Source organism: Pelodiscus sinensis, unplaced genomic scaffold, assembly GCF_049634645.1.
Source record: "Pelodiscus sinensis isolate JC-2024 unplaced genomic scaffold, ASM4963464v1 ctg99, whole genome shotgun sequence".
Classification (NCBI taxonomy): domain Eukaryota; kingdom Metazoa; phylum Chordata; order Testudines; family Trionychidae; genus Pelodiscus; species Pelodiscus sinensis.
The window spans coordinates 80,855-97,985 of record NW_027465830.1 but is presented as its reverse complement, the minus strand read 5'-3'; the positions used below and the strand labels follow the sequence as shown (position 1 = coordinate 97,985).

Below are 17,131 nucleotides of genomic sequence, written 5' to 3'. Positions count from 1 at the left end.
ACCCGGCTGGGTGGGTGGGGGTCCGTGTGTCTGTCCCGGCGGGGGGGGGGGTCCGTGTGTCTGACCCGGCTGGGTGGGTGGGGGTCCGTGTGTCTGTCCCGGCCGGGGGGGGGGGGTCCGTGTGTCTGTCCCGGCGGGGGGGGTCCGTGTGTCTGACCCGGCTGGGTGGGTGGGGGTCCGTGTGTCTGTCCCGGCGGGGGGGGGTCCGTGTGTCTGACCCGGCTGGGTGGGGGGGGGGGGTCCGTGTGTCTGACCCGGCTGGGTGGGTGGGGGTCCGTGTGTCTGTCCCGGCGGGGGGGGGGGTCCGTGTGTCTGTCCCGGCGGGGGGGGGGGGGGTCCGTGTGTCTGACCCGGCTGGGTGGGGGGGGGGGTCCGTGTGTCTGTCCCGGCGGGGGGGGGTCCGTGTGTCTGTCCCGGCTCCGCCCCGCCCGGGATCAGGTGACGGGGCGCTGGAATTTGACACCAGAAGCGGCCGGGCGAGGAGGATGGAGCCGGCTCCTGCCTCCCAGAGGCCGCCCGCGAGCCCCGCCGGCAGCCGCAGGTCCCAGCCCGCTCGGGGAGTCCCGGCCCGGCCCGGCCCGCAGCGCCGTGCACCTGCCCGCGGGCCGCGCCATGCGGACAACGTGAGCCGGCCGGGCAGCCCGGCCATGGCCCCCGGGCCCGGGTGAGCGCCGGAGCCCGCGGGGATGCGCCCGCACCGCGACCCACAGGTACCGGGCCGGGGTCCGTCCGGGGGGGGGGCGGTCTGTCTGTCCGTCCGTGGGGGGGGCGGTCTGTCTGTCCGTCCGTGGGGGGGCGGTCTGTCTGTCCGGGGGGGCGGTCTGTCTGTCCGTCCGTGGGGGGGGCGGTCTGTCTGTCCGGGGGGGCGGTCTGTCTTTCTTGGGACGGAGATCGACCGAGGACCTGTGGGTTGGGGGGTCGATGGGTCGGTCTCGCCGGAGGGATCGGTCGGTCTCCTGGGGGGGGTCGGTCGGTCTCCTGGGGGGGTCGGTCTGTCCGGGGGGGTCGGTCTGTCCGGGGGGGGAGTCAGTCTCCGAAGGGGGGTCGGTCGGTCCGGGGGGGGAGTCGGTCTCCGAAGGGGGGGGTCGGTCGGTCGGGGGGGGTCGGTCGGTCCGGGGGGGGAGTCGGTCTCCAGGGGGGGTCGGGCGGTCCGGGGGGGGTCGGTCCGGGGGGGGGGGGGGTCGGTCTCCGAAGGGGGGGGTCGGTCGGTCTCCGGGGGGGGGAGTCGGTCGGTCCGGGGGGGGGGTCGGTCTCCAGGGGGGGTCGGGCGGTCCGGGGGGGGTCGGTCTCCAGGGGGGGTCGGGCGGTCCGGGGGGGGGTCGGTCTCAGGGGGGGGTCGGGCGGTCCGGGGGGGGTCGGTCCGGGGGGGGTCGGTCTGTCCGGGGGGGTCGGGCGGTCCGGGGGGGTCGGTCTCCGGGGGGGTCGGGCGGTCCGGGGGGGTCGGTCTCCGGGGGGGTCGGGCGGTCCGCGCCCCGGGCCGGGAGCCCCGGTGACTGTGTCCCTCTGGCGGCCGCAGGGAGCGGACTCGAGGCCCGCCGGGGGCCGGTGTCCGGGGGCAGAGGGAGGCGCGTCCCAGCCGCGACCCCCGGAGCATGGTCCGCAGGCTCCTGGCGCGCACGGTGAGTGGGGCCGGCCCGGCGCGGGGGGGTGGGGGGGGTCGCTTCCCCGCTGGCCTTGCTGTGTCGGGTCGCCGCGCTCCGCCTGCAGGGGGTCACTCTGGGGCTGCCCCCCCCCCCCAGCCGCGCCGGGCTAATCCCCGTTTAGGCTCCGGCAGCCTCCCAGATCCGCTTCCGCAGCCCCCCCCCCCCGGGGCCGCCCCGCCGGGCCCCCGCCCTGCCCCCCACGCGCGTCTCCTGCCAGCGCTGGGGCCCGGGGGCTGGGCGCTCCCCCCCCGGCTGGGACTTGGGGGCAGGCGCGTCCCGAGGCGGCGCTGGGGCCCCTTGCCGGGGGCAGGAGGCTGAGCTGGGGGCTGGGCTCGGGGTCCCAGGCTGGATCCCCCCAGAGCCTCCTGGAGCAGCAGCTGGAGCCGACTCGTCCGGGGCGTTCGGCCCGGAGCCCCGCAGCCTGCCGAGGCCGGGGGGGGACGCCCCAGGGTGGCCCTGCAGCCACGCCAGGGGTGGGCCTGAGGTGCCCCCTTCCCCCCTTCAGTGGGACGGACCAGGCTGCGTGGCCTGGTGCTGGCTGCCGGGGGGCCAGGCCGAGAAGCGCCAGCCTGGGGGGCCAGGGCACGGGGCTGCGCTGGCTGAGGGAGGCAGAAGCAGGGGGGGAAATGGGGGGGCAGCTAGCACAGTCCTTTCCCCGGGACTCCCCGGGAGTCAGCGAATGCACCTTTACGGCAGGTGCCGGCTACGCCCCCCACCACTGGGGTCTGTCTGGGCCTGCAGCCAGCTCTGGTGTCTGCCGTGCCCCCCCCCCCCCCCGCTGGGCCTCCCCAGACCCTGCTCCAGGGCTTCCCCCCCCCGCTGGGCCTCCCCAGACCCTGCTCCAGGGCTTCCCCCCCCCCCGCTGGGCCTCCCCAGACCCTGCTCCAGGGCTTCCCCCCCCCCCCCACTGGGCCTCCCCAGACCCTGCTCCAGGGCTTCCCCCCCCCACCTGCTGGGCCTCCCCAGACCCTGCTCCAGGGCTTCCCCCCCACCTGCTGGGCCTCCTCAGACCCTGCTCCAGGGCTTCCCCCTCACCTGCTGGGCCTCCTCAGACCCTGCTCCAGAGCTTCCCCCTCACCTGCTGGGCCTCCCCAGACCCTGCTCCAGGGCTTCCCCCCCACCTGCTGGGCCTCCCCAGACCCTGCTCCAGAGCTTCCCCCCCACCTGCTGGGCCTCCCCAGACCCTGCTCCAGGGCTTCCCCCCCCACCTGATGGGCCTCCCCAGACCCTGCTCCAGGGCTTCCCCCCCCCCCCCGCTGGGCCTCCCCAGACCCTGCTCCAGGGCTTCCCCCCCCCCGCTGGGCCTCCCCGGACCCTGCTCCAGGGCTTCCCCCCCCCCGCTGGGCCTCCCCGGACCCTGCTCCAGGGCTTCCCCCCCCCCCCCGCTGGGCCTCCCCGGACCCTGCTCCAGGGCTTCCCCCCCCCCGCTGGGCCTCCCCGGACCCTGCTCCAGGGCTTCCTCCCCCCCGCTGGGCCTCCTCAGACCCTGCTCCTGCTCTGCCCCCTGCCCCCCCCCCCCCCCCCCCCGCTTTGCTGCTGCTCCAGAGCCCTGGCTGGTGCTGATGGAGCCCGGAGCACTGGCCCCTCGCTGCTGAGCAGTGGCTGGCCCGGCCTTGGGGCGCCTGGGCACCGGGGGGCAGCTCAGGGCAGGGCCCCACCACCCTTTCTGCAGCAGCAGGGGAGCTGGGCATGGCGAGTGCAGCACCAGGAGACAAGACGCCCCCTCCCCCGCCGACCTGCCTGTTGCTGCGTGGAGGGGCGACCCTGGGGTGGGGCTGGCGGCCCCCTGGGAGTGGGATGGGGGGGGGCTCTGTGCCTGGGTGAGACTGGCACAGGCTGGTCTGTGCTGCCACCCTCTGGTCTACTGGGAATTGCAGCTCAGCCAGCCCTGGGGGTTTGGGGGGGCCCCTTGCACTGACTCATGCTGGGCCCGGGAGCGGGGCCGGGATCCTGCTTGTGGGGCCCTTGGCCAAACTTCCTGCACGGCTCTGCCTTCCTGGGGTCGCAGCCCCACAAAGGCGGCTGAGCCTGGGGGCTGCTCTGTGCAAGCAGGGCATGGGCCACCCCACTGACCCCAGGCCCCGCAGGCAGAGGGGGAAGCAGCCGCAGCCCCCAGGAAAGGGGTGCTTGTGTGACCCCCGGCTGGTGTAACCCCCACGCCGGAGGGGGGGCTCGGAGGCCGCTCACAGCGAGGCGAGAGGCGACTGAGCACGCGCCGCAGCCTGAGCTGGGAGGCCCCTGGCGTGGAGCTCAGGCTGCAGGGCAGGGGTGGGCAAAAGCCACTCAGTGGGGCAGTTCCAGGCCCCGCCCCCGACGGGTGAGCCGGGCCCCGCCCAGCCGCGGGAGAGCGCTCCCGGCTGCCGCAGGTTCGGCCGCGCTGGGGCTCAGGCCCCTCAGCCGCGCCTCGGCCTGCGCTCCAGGGCCGGCTGCGTGGCCGCCGCGGCGTCTCCAGCCTCCGGGGCTGACCTGTGGCTGCAGCAGCAGCAGGGCCTCCCTCGGGCGGCTGGGACAGCGTGGCTGCAGGGGGGCACGGAGCCAGGTGAGGGTCCCCCTCGCGCCCAGTCCCCTCACTTCCCTTCCCCCCGAGACCCGGCTCCACCCTCCCTTGTTCCTGCTCCCTCCACTTGGCCAGACTCCCTACTCCCAGCCTGCTTCTGCACCCCAGATCCTGCAGCCCATCCCTTCCCTGCTTGCTGGCAGCCCTGTCTTGTGCACTGTACCCCTCATTTATGCCCCTCCCCCAGAGCCTAAGGAGGACCCTAAAGTAAATCTGGTCTATGGGATGCCCTGAACTTCAGTCCCCCCCCCCCCACTTCCCTTCCTTCCCCTCACCCCCTTTGGGCTGGGGCACCAGAGGAGTGAGGTGTCTCAGTTGGGGCCACGTCACTGAGGGTTGGGGGGGTTGGAGGAGTTTTTTTGCTTCTCACTTGTGTGGTCCCCAACTGATTTTTTTTTGTGGGTCAGTGACCCCCGACCCTAAAAGGGTTCCCCACCCCAGCCATAAATAAAGAAAATATTGAAACCTTTTGTGTTGGACGCACGATTCTACTTTACTTAAAATGAAGTTTGATAAACTAACATGAGAAAGTTCAAACCCTCCGTCTGTTTTGTAATTTAAATTAAACCGTTCTCCCCAACTGCAGCTGGTTCAGAAAATAAGATCGTTGTACCCAGCAGGATAGGCCTCCCCTCCCCCCCCCCCCCGCTTCCGCCTGAGATCCCGCCCCTCCCACCCGAGACCCCGCCCCGTCGGGGTCAGCCGTCCTGCCCGGGGCCAGTGCCGAGTGGGGGCAGGGGATGGCAGGGGCAGAGGGTCTGTGCTTGGTTCCTGGGAGAGGGGAGCAGGCAGGGCACGCTGGGCGCTCAGGCCACGCAGGAGGGCAGGGACGATCCGAGGGGCTCGCTGGGCTCCAGACGGGGGTGGGCAGAGGCAGGTGTGGCCTGTGTGGAGGGCCGGGGCGGGTCTGCTCCGGGGAGGCTGGCGGAGCGCCGTGTGTGCCCCTGCCCTGGGCTGGGCGTGGCCCTGGGGCAGGTTGGCCTGGCTCTGACGAGGCGTGCGGGGGATGCTGCAGGCTGGCTTGGGTTTGGAACTTGGTGCCCCCGGGATGAAGGTCCCAGAACAGGGGTCCAGGGAGGGCCGCTGAGCTGTGGCAGAGGCCAGGCGAGCCGGGCAGAACCAGGGGCAAGCACCAGAGAAACCTGCGGAACTCACTGCCACTGGACCACAGAGCCCCCATCTTCAGGGACGGACTGGCCACTGCCGTGGAGGGCAACCCCAGTCTGGCCAGTGAGGGGTCTGACCCTCCTGCCTGGGCCCTGAGCCTGCCAGACACATGCTGGGCGTGTCCCCCCCAGCCGCAGCCTGTCCCCGGGGGCTGGAGCATTTGCAATGACACCCACCCCCGGAATCCTGCCTCCCATCTGGGGCTGGGGCGACCCAGACGAGCTGCGGGCTCAGGGACCCCCCCCTCGGGGAGCAGCCCCATGCACCGACTCAGCCTGCTCTGGCCCGGAGGTTGCAGGAAGGGGGCCCTGGCGCTGTCTGGCTGCAGTGGGGGCTGAACTCCTTGCCCTGCCCCATAGCAGGGGGGCGGGCAGGCCAGGCTCTGACAGGGGAGTTGCTGGGCCAGGCTGGTCGCGTGGTGCTGTCTGTCCCACCCCCAGCAGGTCCCTCCCCACTGCTCTGGGCCTGCCCCACCCCCAGCAGGTCCCTCCCCACTGCTCTGGGCCTGCCCCACCCCCAGCAGGTCCCTCCCCACTGCTCTGGGCCTGTGACCCCCCCCCCCCCGGCCGTGCAAGGGGCTGAGTGGGAATAAGTTGCCCCTGGCTCCCGCAGCCTCCCCTCTCCCCCAGGAGCTGGGCTCCCCCAGGTCTGGCGGCCAGGGGGCTCCACTGCTTGGCCCCCTCCCCGTCGGGCACTGGGCCAGGGCTGGGACTGGACATGCCTGGCACCTGGGCACTGGCGCCGGTGGGGACTGGGTCCCGCCCTGAGCGAGGGGAACGTTGCCAGGCCAGGCCGGCCAGCCCAGGGGTGCGGGGGAGGGTCGGGGGGGTTGGGGTCAATGTGGGGGTGGGGGTTGATGACGTTGCAGGTGGGGGGCTGGGGCTGTGTTGCCTAACAGGCCAGAGGGACGTGTCCCCCCCCCCCAAGAGCGAGGGGGGTCGGAGCTGTGGGGCTGGACGGGGGGCGGGGAACCCAGTGGGTGGGTCCCAGGCGTTCGCCTCACCCAGCCCCGGCTCTTTGTGATTGCAGACGGGATGGAGCAGGCAGCGGGGGGGCTGGCCTCCCCCCCCAGGAGGACGCTGCGCCAGAGGCCCAGGGTGAGTGCAGCCCCACGGCGGCGACCCCAGAGCCCAGGCTTGGCGTGTGCGGCTCCTCTCCCGCTGCCTCCGGCCCTCTCATGGGCCGCCTGGGAGCCCTGCCTGTGGGGTGGCAGCCTGGTCCCCCCCAGCTGCCGTGCTGAGCCTGTGCTGTGTTCCAGGAGGGGGCGCTGTGGGGCGCCCTCACCATCCTCTCGCTGCTGAGCAGCCTGGCCAGCGGGACCCTGCAGACCTGGCACCTCAACACCACCCTGGGGGCTGCACCCACAGCGAGCGGCACCCCCACTGCCAGCCCCACAGCAGAGCCCAGCAAGGGGGCAGCACTGGCTGCAGCCTGGAGCCACCTCGCCGGTAGGTGTGGGCACGGGGCAGGAGGGCTGGGCGCCGTGGGGGGGGCACGGGGCAGGAGGGCTGGGCGCCGTGGGGGGGGCACGGGGCAGGAGGGCTGGGCACCGTGGGGGGGCACGGGGCAGGAGGGCTGGGCGCCGTGGGGGGGGCACGGGGCAGGAGGGCTGGGCGCCGTGGGGGCGGCACGGAGCAGGAGGGCTGGGCATGTTGGGAGGGGGGCACGGGGCAGGAGAAGGGCTGGGCACTGGGGGGGCAGGAGGGCTGGGCGCCGGGGGGGCACGGGGCAGGAGGGCTGGGCGCCGTGGGGGGGGCACAGGGCAGGAGGGCTGGGCGCCGTGGGGGGGGGCACGGGGCAGGAGGGCTGGGCACTGGGGGGCAGGAGGGCTGGGCGCCGTGGGGGGGGCACGGGGCAGGAGGGCTGGGAGCCGTTGGGGGGGCACGGGGCAGGAGGGCTGGGCGCCGTGGGGGGGGGCACGGGGCAGGAGGGCTGGGCGCCGTGGGGGGGGGCACGGGGCAGGAGGGCTGGGCGCTGTGGGGGGGGCACGGGGCAGGAGGGCTGGGCGCCGTGGGGGCGGCACGGAGCAGGAGGGCTGGGCACGTTGGTAGGGGGGCACGGGGCAGGAGAAGGGCTGGGCACTGGGGGGGCAGGAGGGCTGGGCGCCGGGGGGGCACGGGGCAGGAGGGCTGGGCGCCGTGGGGGGGGGCACGGGGCAGGAGGGCTGGGTGCCGTGGGGGGGCCATGGGGCAGGAGGGCTGGGCACGGTGGGAGGGGGGCACGGGGCAGGAGAAGGGATGGGCGCTGGGGGGCACGGGGTAGGAGGGCTGGGTGCCGTGGGGGGGGGCACGGGGCAGGAGGGCTGGGCGCCGTGGGGGGGGCACGGGGCAGGAGGGCTGGGTGCTGTGGGGGGGCCATGGGGCAGGAGGGCTGGGCACGGGGCAGGAGAAGGGCTGGGCACTGGGGCGGTAGGAGGGCTGGGTGCCGTGGGGGGGCCATGGGGCAGGAGGGCTGGGCACTGTGGGGGGGGGCACGGGGCAGGAGAAGGGCTGGGCACTGGGGGGGCAGGAGGGCTGGGTGCCGTGGGGGGGCCATGGGGCAGGAGGGCTGGGCACTGTGGGGGGGGCACGGGGCAGGAGGGCTGGGCACTGTGGGGGGGGCACGGGGCAGGAGAAGGGCTGGGCACTGGGGGACAGGAGGGCTGGGCACTGTGGGGGGGGCATGGGGCAGGAGAAGGGCTGGGCACTGGGGGGCAGGAGGGCTGGGCACTGTGGGGGGGGCACGGGGCAGGAGGGCTGGGCACTGTGGGGGGGGCACGGGGCAGGAGAAGGGCTGGGCACTGGGGGGCAGGAGGGCTGGGCACTGTGGGGGGGGCACGGGGCAGGAGGGCTGGGCGCCGTGGGGGGGCACGGGGCAGGAGAAGGGCTGGGCACTGGGGGGCAGGAGGGCTGGGCGCCGTGGGGGGGGCACGGGGCAGGAGAAGGGCTGGGCACTGGGGGGCAGGAGGGCTGGGCACTGTGGGGGGGGCACGGGGCAGGAGAAGGGCTGGGCACTGGGGGGCAGGAGGGCTGGGCGCCGTGGGGGGGGCACGGGGCAGGAGAAGGGCTGGGCACTGGGGGGCAGGAGGGCTGGGCGCCGTGGGGGGGGCACGGGGCAGGAGAAGGGCTGGGCACTGGGGGGCAGGAGGGCTGGGCACTGTGGGGGGGGCACGGGGCAGGAGAAGGGCTGGGCACTGGGGGGCAGGAGGGCTGGGCACTGTGGGGGGGGCACGGGGCAGGAGGGCTGGGCGCCGTGGGGGGGCACGGGGCAGGAGAAGGGCTGGGCACTGGGGGGCAGGAGGGCTGGGCGCCGTGGGGGGGGGCACGGGGCAGGAGAAGGGCTGGGCACTGGGGGGGCAGGAGGGCTGGGCGCCGTGGGGGGGGCACGGGGCAGGAGAAGGGCTGGGCACTGGGGGGCAGGAGGGCTGGGCGCCGTGGGGGGGGCACGGGGCAGGAGAAGGGCTGGGCACTGGGGGGCAGGAGGGCTGGGCACTGTGGGGGGGGCACGGGGCAGGAGGGCCTGGGCGCCGTGGGGGGGCACGGGGCAGGAGAAGGGCTGGGCACTGGGGGGCAGGAGGGCTGGGCGCCGTGGGGGGGGCACGGGGCAGGAGAAGGGCTGGGCACTGGGGGGCAGGAGGGCTGGGCGCCGGGGGGTGCCGGGGGGGCATGGAGTATTGTCTGGGCACTTCAGGCCCCACAAGCCTGCGTGTTCGTGTCCCATTGCGGGAGCAGGGGTCTCCGTGGGCCCCAGCATGCCCGGCCCAGAGCAGCCGGTGATGGAGGCCCCCCCGAGGGCCTGCCCCATAGCCCCAGGGAAGGGGTGGGCCCTGCCCAGAGAGACCTCGCAGCACGGGCTGGGCATGGCTTTGTGGGTCAGAGCCGGTTGCCACTCGCCGGCTGACTGGCCTGTGTTCGCAGGGCCCAACGGGACGGCAGCGGGCCCCGGGGCGCTGGAGCTGGCCCAGGACCGGCTGTGGCGGGCCGAGCGCTCGCCCCCGGGCTCCGGCAAGGGCAGGAAGGCGGGCCGGAGCCGGCTCCGGAAGGGCGACAGCTGCGGCCTGCGCACGCAGAGGGTGATGGTGCGGGACCTGGGCCTGGGCTTCGACTCGGAGGAGATCGTGCTCTTCAAGTACTGCAGCGGGGCCTGTCATCGCAGCCGCAGCAACTACGACCTGACGCTGGCCGCCCTGCTGCGGGACAGGACCGTCCAGGGGCCGCCGGGCCACGTGCTCAGCCACCCCTGCTGCCGCCCCCACCCGCTACGAGGACGTGTCCTTCATGAACGTGCACCACGCCTGGCAGACCGTGGAGAAGCTCTTGGCGGCCGAGTGCAAATGCATCGGCTGAGGGGCGGCGGGCTCAGGGCCGGCCTCGGCCCGGGGCCCTGCCTGGACTTTGGGCCCCACGGCGCACGAGGAGCAGCGGGCCCGTGCGAGGGCAGAGGCGGGGCCGTGCGAGGGCAGAGGCGGGGCCAGCCCTCCCCAAGGAGCGGCTACGTGGGGAGACGAAGGCTCGCCCTGCGCTTGGACACGAGCCCTTCTGCGGAGGCCGGGGGGCAGCGGGGCGCCGAGGGGGCTGCTGTGGAGAGTCAGGCGTTGCCGTTGCCAAGCGCTGGGAGGGCACCTGCCGGCTGGGCCCTGCTCACTCCTGTGCCAAACAGCCGGGCGCGCCCTGCACACCGGGGCCAGCGTCAGGCCTCCGGCGCAGTTCAGCACCGTGGGGCGGGGCCTGCGGAGATCTGCCGCCCGACGCCAGCGGTGCGTGGAAGGCAGCTGGCCTAGAGGCAGCGTGAGCAGGGGCTGGCCCTAGCCAAGGCTGCGCCAGGCCCCTGAGCACCTCTGGGCCCCTTGCTAGAATTGCCCCCTAACGGGACAGGCCCCATGTGGCACTGGGGGCATGCGCCCGTCCTGTCCCGCGTGGCACTGGGGGCGTGCGCCCGTCCTGTCCCGCGTGGCACTGGGGGGGCGCGCCCGTCCTGTCCCGCGTGGCACTGGGGGCGTGCACCCGTCCTGTCCCGCGTGGCACTGGGGGCGTGCGCCCGTCCTGTCCCGCGTGGCACTGGGGGGGCGCGCCCGTCCTGTCCCGCGTGGCACTGGGGGGGCGCGCCCGTCCTGTCCCGCGTGGCACTGGGGGGGCGCGCCCGTCCTGTCCCGCGTGGCACTGGGGGGGGCGCGCCCGTCCTGTCCCGCGTGGCACTGGGGGCGCGCGCCCGTCCTGTCCCGCGTGGCACTGGGGGGGGCGCGCCCGTCCTGTCCCGCGTGGCACTGGGGGGGCGCGCCCGTCCTGTCCCGCGTGGCACTGGGGGCGCGCGCCCGTCCTCTCCCGCGTGGCACTGGGGGCGCGCGCCCGTCCTCTCCCGCGTGGCACTGGGGGGGCGCGCCCGTCCTCTCCCGCGTGGCACTGGGGGGGCGCGCCCGTCCTGTCCCGCGTGGCACTGGGGGGGCGCGCCCGTCCTGTCCCGCGTGGCACTGGGGGGGCGCGCCCGTCCTGTCCCGCGTGGCACTGGGGGCGCGCGCCCGTCCTCTCCCGCGTGGCACTGGGGGCGCGCGCCCGTCCTCTCCCGCGTGGCACTGGGGGCGCGCGCCCGTCCTCTCCCGCGTGGCACTGGGGGGGCGCGCCCGTCCTGTCCCGCGTGGCACTGGGGGGGCGCGCCCGTCCTGTCCCGCGTGGCACTGGGGGGGCGCGCCCGTCCTGTCCCGCGTGGCACTGGGCGCGCGCCCGTCCTGGCTGCTTGTGGCCCGGCCTTTCCCCAGGGAATTAAACCCAGACCCACCCAGGGGCAGTTTTTAGCCCCCCGTTTTCAGGGAAGGGCTGCTAGTGCCGGGGCAGCCGAGGAACAGGGGGCCTTGCAGACACCGCCCCCTTTCTCCCATCTGCAGGGAGCAGGAACAAGGCAGCGGGGGCAGGAGGGTGTTGGGGGCCCAGTGGGGCGCAGGTTGGCTGCAGAGGCCTGAGGGCTGCTGGGAGAGGGGCAGGTGCCAGCCCCGGGGTGCACAGAACCCTAGAATCCCAGGGCCGGCAGAGACCTCGGGGCATCGAGTCCAGCCCCCTGCCCAAAGCAGGACCAACCCCACTTCACTCATCCCAGCCAGGGCTGTGTCGAGCCGAGACTGGGATCCAGCTGGGTGCAGGCACCACCAGCAGCCAGGCAGGTGCACCCGCTGCCGTGGGGCCGGGCAGCCTGGGCCTGCCCCCGAGGGGAGCCTGCCCTCCCCCCAGCGCTGGTGCCGTGGGGCAGCCAGGCCACGCACTGACTATTTATTCCTCTAAGTTATTTATTTATTGGTCTCGAGCGGCGGCTCCTATTTATGACGTTGGGCCAGGGGCGAGGGGTTTGCTGGAAAGCTGCTGCTGCTAGGAAGGCCTGGGCCTGGGCCCAGCAGCCCCCCCCCCGCCCCGAGGCGCCCTCCCTCCCTTTTGTATCACTCCGACTGCATTTGTAAAGTGGGGAGAAGCTCTATTTTTGTACAGTTGTATTTTTCGGTAGCAATAAAGTGACGGGCCACGTGGCTGAGACTGTGCCTGGGGCCGTCCTGCCCCCGCTCCTGCCCCACTTCCCCCACTCCCCCAGCCGCAGGGGACCCACTCTCGGGCGCAGGGCAGCATGTGCAGCTGGGCGGGACACCTGCAAATCTGGGGCACCGCTGAGTGGGTAAGAGTGGGTCAGCTCCCCCACCCCCATTGCTGACCCAGTGCTCTGCTCCCTGTGACGAGCCGGGCCGGGTCTGGCACCGCTGAGGGCGTCCGCTCAGGGTGAATTGCTCAGAACCAGGGCTCCTAACAGCCTCCAACTGGAGACCTTCCCAACAGGCCACACACCGAGCGCGCCAGCTGCCAATCCGGCCGGCAGGAACCTCAAGAGCAAAACACCCCAGACACCCCAGTTCCCCCTGTGCCCCAGTCAGCCCCAGGCCTAACACAGGTGAGGGGCTATAGAACCCGATCTCACCTACCCCCAATGGGTCCTTCCCGTCCCAAAGAAGCAGCCCCAGATCCCGGTCAGTTTACACTTTGGATCTTACCCCCAGGATCACGCTGGGCCTGTCCTTTAGCACCTAAACTCTTAGGCTATGTCTAGACTGGCCCCTTCTCTGGAAGAGGCATGCTAATTTCGAACTTTGGAATAGGGAAATCCGCGGGGGATTTAAATATCCCCCGCGGGATTTAAATAAACATGGCCGCCGCTTTTTTTCTGGCTTGGAAGGTAGGAATAAGAGACCCTCCGGAAAAGGGCTTTATTCCGGAGATCGCGCCAGTCTAGACGCTTTTTTCCAGCTTTTCCCCAAGCCGGAAAAAAAGCGGCGACCATGTTTATTTAAATCCCACGGGGGATATTTAAATCCCCCGCGGATTTCCCTATTCCAAAGTTCGAAATTAGCATGCGTCTTCCGGAGAAGGGGCCAGTCTCGACGTAGCCTAAAGGTTTATTAACAAAAGACAGGAAAGGTGGCGAGTGAGGCTGTTCAGGAGAACACGTTACATGCGCCAGTCGCCCAGTTCCCGATGCAGGCTCCTAGCAGAGATGGTGCAAGCTGCTGGCTTCGAAGTAGGATGTGCACCAGAGACGTCAGGGCAGGTCGGCAACCCGCCCTGCTCGCTGTCCCCCGCCAGGCTGCGTCTGGGATCAGCAGTGAGATTGGAGACAGGGTGGAGTCGGCCGCATGGCACGTCAGTTACGCATCTCTGGTGTCTCCCAAGCCAGAGCTGGGCACATGAGTCACACGCCGGCAGCCATGGGGTACTGCCTGGTCTGCAGGTTTCCAGACGCCTCCCTCAGGTGTGTCGGGCCACTGAGAGCCCTGCTAGCGAGCAGAGTCATCCACTGACCAGTCCTTTACAGCAGGCAGCCCAGGGACACTCAGCACCAGCCAGAGCCCACGCTCAACCCCACACGCAGACGTGGCACAAGCACACGAGTAGCAGACGTAAGGTCAGTAGGACACGAGCTGTCACGTGACACCTCCCGTGGCCCCTTTGTACGGACTTGGGGCAAACACCCCCCGGGCGCAGCCGTGATCTGGCTGCTCATTATAAAAGCCAATAACGTGTCACCTCCCTGCCCCCCCCCCCCCCCCCGGCTGCAAGCCCAGCTCCGAGTGGGGGAACAATGGTTGTGGGGGGAGTTTCTGGAGGCACCGGTTTCATGACACTGTGTAGGGGCCACACAGCCCTGCGTGGGCTCCCATTTCCAACACCCTTCCTGGAGCACTCCCCTGCCTTGCCTCCTCCAGGGGGCACCCGTCCCCTCCCTGTGGCCCCAGCATGGGTCTCGCCCCCCCCATCTGTGCTGGGCTCTGGGCGCCTGTGGGGAGGGGGGGCTCGGATGCAGCTGCCTGCCCTTGGCACAGCTGGTGGGGTTGGGGGGGTCGCATGTGAGGGGCTTGGGCTGCTGCAGGCTCTGCCTTGCCCCTTCCCCCCTCGCCCGAAGACCCTTCTCCTGAAACGTGAGTGGGGTGATTACCAGGGGCCCTGGCACGGCGGCGACCCCCCCCCCCCCCCACTCACCCCGGTGGCAGGATCCGGAGTGACCCGGCAGCCTGCTCTGCCCCACACCCACCTCCCGGCCGGCTGCACCCAGGCCCTGTCCATAGGATGGTTGGGACGGCCGCCACAAGGCCCCAGGCAGCCCCCCGACCCACCCGCAGCGGGGCCCTGGAGCGGGGGCTCCCTCTCAGCAAGGGGCCCGGCCCTGCACCCCGTCTGCAGCGGGGCGAGCTCCGCCAGCCGGCAGAACGGGGGTTATCGCTCCAGGCCTGCCCCCAGCCAGGGGCCGCCCCCCCCGGAAGAGCCTTGTTCCCCGCCCAGGCCGGGCCCAGGGCTCTGGGCAATGCACGTGGGGGAGTCGTGGGAACCGCGCAGCGCAGCCCCCCCGCACAGCCCGCACGACCCGTCCCCAGTGCAGAGCCCGTCCCGGCTGCCCGGCTCGTGCAGACAGAGCGCCCCCTCCCGCCCCCCCCCCCGATGCCTCTGAGAGAGGCTGCGGGGGGGGGCACCCTGGAGACAGTGCGGGGGGGGACTGGCTTTTAAGCCCCCCATGGTCCCCAGGGGACCCCCCCACGGCCCCGAGGGACCCCTGCCCACGTAACCCGCCCCCTCGCAGAGCCCCCAGGGACCCCTGCCCCATTTACCCCCCCCCCACAGCCCCGAGGGACCCCTGCCCACGTAACCGCCCCCCCGCAGAGCCCCCAGGGACCCCTGCCCACGTAACCGCCCCCCCCCGCAGAGCCCCCAGGGACCCCTGCCCCATTTACCCCCCCCACGGCCCCGAGGGGACCCCTGCCCACGTAACCGCCCCCCCCGCAGAGCCCCCAGGGACCCCTGCCCCATTACCCCCCCCACGGCCCCGAGGGACCCCTGCCCACGTAACCGCCCCCCCCGCAGAGCCCCCAGGGACCCCTGCCCCATTTACCCCCCCCCCCCACGGCCCCGAGGGACCCCTGCCCACGTAACCGCCCCCCCGCAGAGCCCCCCAGGGACCCCTGCCCCATTTACCCCCCCCCCCCACGGGCCCCCGAGGGACCCCTGCCCACGTAACCGCCCCCCCGCAGAGCCCCCAGGGACCCCTGCCCCATTTACCCCCCCCCCACGGCCCCGAGGGACCCCTGCCCACGTAACCGCCCCCCCGCAGAGCCCCCAGCCCCATTTACCCCCCCACGGCCCCGAGGGACCCCTGCCCACGTAACCGGCCCCCCCCCGCAGAGCCCCCAGGGACCCCTGCCCCATTTACCCCCCCCCCACGGCCCCGAGGGACCCCTGCCCACGTAACCGCCCCCCCGCAGAGCCCCCAGGGACCCCTGCCCCATTTACCCCCCCCCCCCACGGCCCCGAGGGACCCCCTGCCCACGTAACCGCCCCCCCGCAGAGCCCCCAGGGACCCCTGCCCCATTTACCCCCCCCCCCCCACGGCCCCGAGGGACCCCTGCCCACGTAACCGGCCCCCCCCGCAGAGCCCCCAGGGACCCCTGCCCCATTTACCCCCCCCCACGGCCCCGAGGGACCCCTGCCCACGTAACCGGCCCCCCCCCCGCAGAGCCCCCAGGGACCCCTGCCCCATTTACCCCCCCCCACGGCCCCGAGGGACCCCCTGCCCACGTGACCGCCCCCCCGCAGAGCCCCCAGGGACCCCTGCCCGCGGCGCTGGGCGCAGAGGGGAGCCGGTCGCACGCCGCTTGCCTCTGGCCGCCAGGGGGCGCCGCAGCTGCCGGAACTACAACTCCAGAGTGCCTCGCGCCGGGGTCCTCGCTGAGGTCGGCCGGGCCGCGCCTGCAGGGAAAGGCGCCTTAGGGCCGCGCCGGGCCGGGCCGGGGAGCGCGAGAGGCGGGGCGGGGCCGGGCTGCGGCAGTCACAGCGCGCGGCGCTCGGCGGGCGAGTGGTCCGGCCGGTCAGGCAGCGCGAGGGCAGCCCCGCCAGCGAGGCCCCCGCCCGGCGCCGCCACCGGCCCCGCTGTCAGGCAGCCCGCGAGCGGCGGGGCGCGAGCCGACCTCGGACCCCCCCCGCGAGCCCCCCCCGGCCTCGGACCCCCCCCGCCGGCCTCGGACCCCCCCCGCGAACAAACCCGCGAGCCCCCCCCGCCGACCTCGGGCCCCCCCCGCGACAGGCCCCCCCGCGAACCCCACCCCGCCGGCCTCGGACCCCCCCGGCGAGCCCCCCCCCCCGCCGACAGGCCCCCCCCGCCACCTCGGACCCCCCCGCGAACCCCCCCCCGCCGACCTCGGGCCCCCCCCGACAGGCCCCCCCCGCGAGCCCCCCCCGCGACAGGCCCCCCCCGCCGGCCTCGGACCCCCCCGCGAACCCCCCCGCGACAGGCCCCCCCGCCGGCCTCGGACCCCCCCCGCGAACCCCCCCCGCGACAGGCCCCCCCGCGAGCCCCCCCGGCCTCGGACCCCCCCGCGAACCCCCCCGGCCTCGGACCCCCCCCGCCGGCCTCGGACCCCCCCGCGAACAAACCCGCGACAGGCCCCCCCCCGGCCTCGGACCCCCCCGCGAGCCCCCCCGCGAGCCCCCCCGGCCTCGGAACCCCCCCTCCACAGGCCCCCCCCCGCCGGCCTCGGACCCCCCCGCGAGCCTCCCCCTCCACAGCCCCCCCCCACCGCAGGCCCCCGCGAACCCCCCCTCCACAGGCCCCCCCCGCCACAGGCCCCCCCGGCCTCGGACCCCCCCGCCGGGCCCCCGCGGACGGACAGAACGGTCGTAGCCCCCGCGATGCCGCCCCCGCCTGGCCGGTGCCGCTGAGGGCAGCGCGACCCCCCCCGCCACGATGGAGCGCAGGGGCCCGGCGGCGCCGCACCTGGACTTCACGGTGGAGAATGTGGAGCAGGTGAGCCCCCCCCCCCCGGGGCATTGTCCTTCCCACCCCGCCTGCCCCACACCTGCCTGGGCCTCCCCCCAGCGCTACGTCTGCCCCAGGCACCCTGGCTGCTCCCCCCAGTCGGGCTGCCTGGGGGGCCTGCTCGGGGATCGGGCAGTGCAGCCGGGCTGGGCGGTTCTTTGGGGTGTGCCTCCACCAAGGGGGTGCGGCTGGTGGGTCTGTGGCGAGTCCCCCAGGGCCCAGCGCCCCAAGAGCCTGTGAAATGTCACTACGCGCCCAGCCTTCGGCAGCAGAGGGGTGTTGTCATTCCCTTCTGGAGCAAGGCCTTCTCCTTGCAAGAGTCACCTGAGTCCTCCCAGGCCTCAGCCCTGCTGGGGAATGGGGGCAGAATCGCCCGCAGGTGCCACACTAACTGGCAGCCAGTGACGGCGGCTGTGGGCAGGTGTCCGGGAGAGGGTCCGTCTCTGGGCAGGGCTGT

General features: G+C 73.8%; 2 protein-coding genes across 2 annotated transcripts in view; both read left to right on the top strand.

Moving 5' to 3' along the window:
- Positions 1 to 378: 378 nt before the first annotated feature.
- On the top strand, positions 379 to 9,832 carry ARTN (artemin). The gene is given in 6 exon segments (XM_075914637.1): positions 379 to 710; positions 1,517 to 1,619; positions 6,397 to 6,464; positions 6,626 to 6,815; positions 9,264 to 9,595; positions 9,597 to 9,832. Coding segments are annotated over 6 exon segments (813 nt in total). The 5' UTR covers positions 379 to 686; the 3' UTR covers positions 9,693 to 9,832.
- A 6,643-nt stretch (positions 9,833 to 16,475) lies between these two features.
- Positions 16,476 to 17,131, top strand: part of IPO13 (importin 13) — a gene marked incomplete at its 3' end in the record, with an annotated part of 81,322 nt that continues 80,666 nt past the window's right edge. The window contains exon 1 of the mRNA XM_075914636.1: positions 16,476 to 16,662. Coding sequence (XP_075770751.1) covers positions 16,603 to 16,662 — 60 coding nt within the window. The remainder of the gene's footprint in view (positions 16,663 to 17,131) is intronic.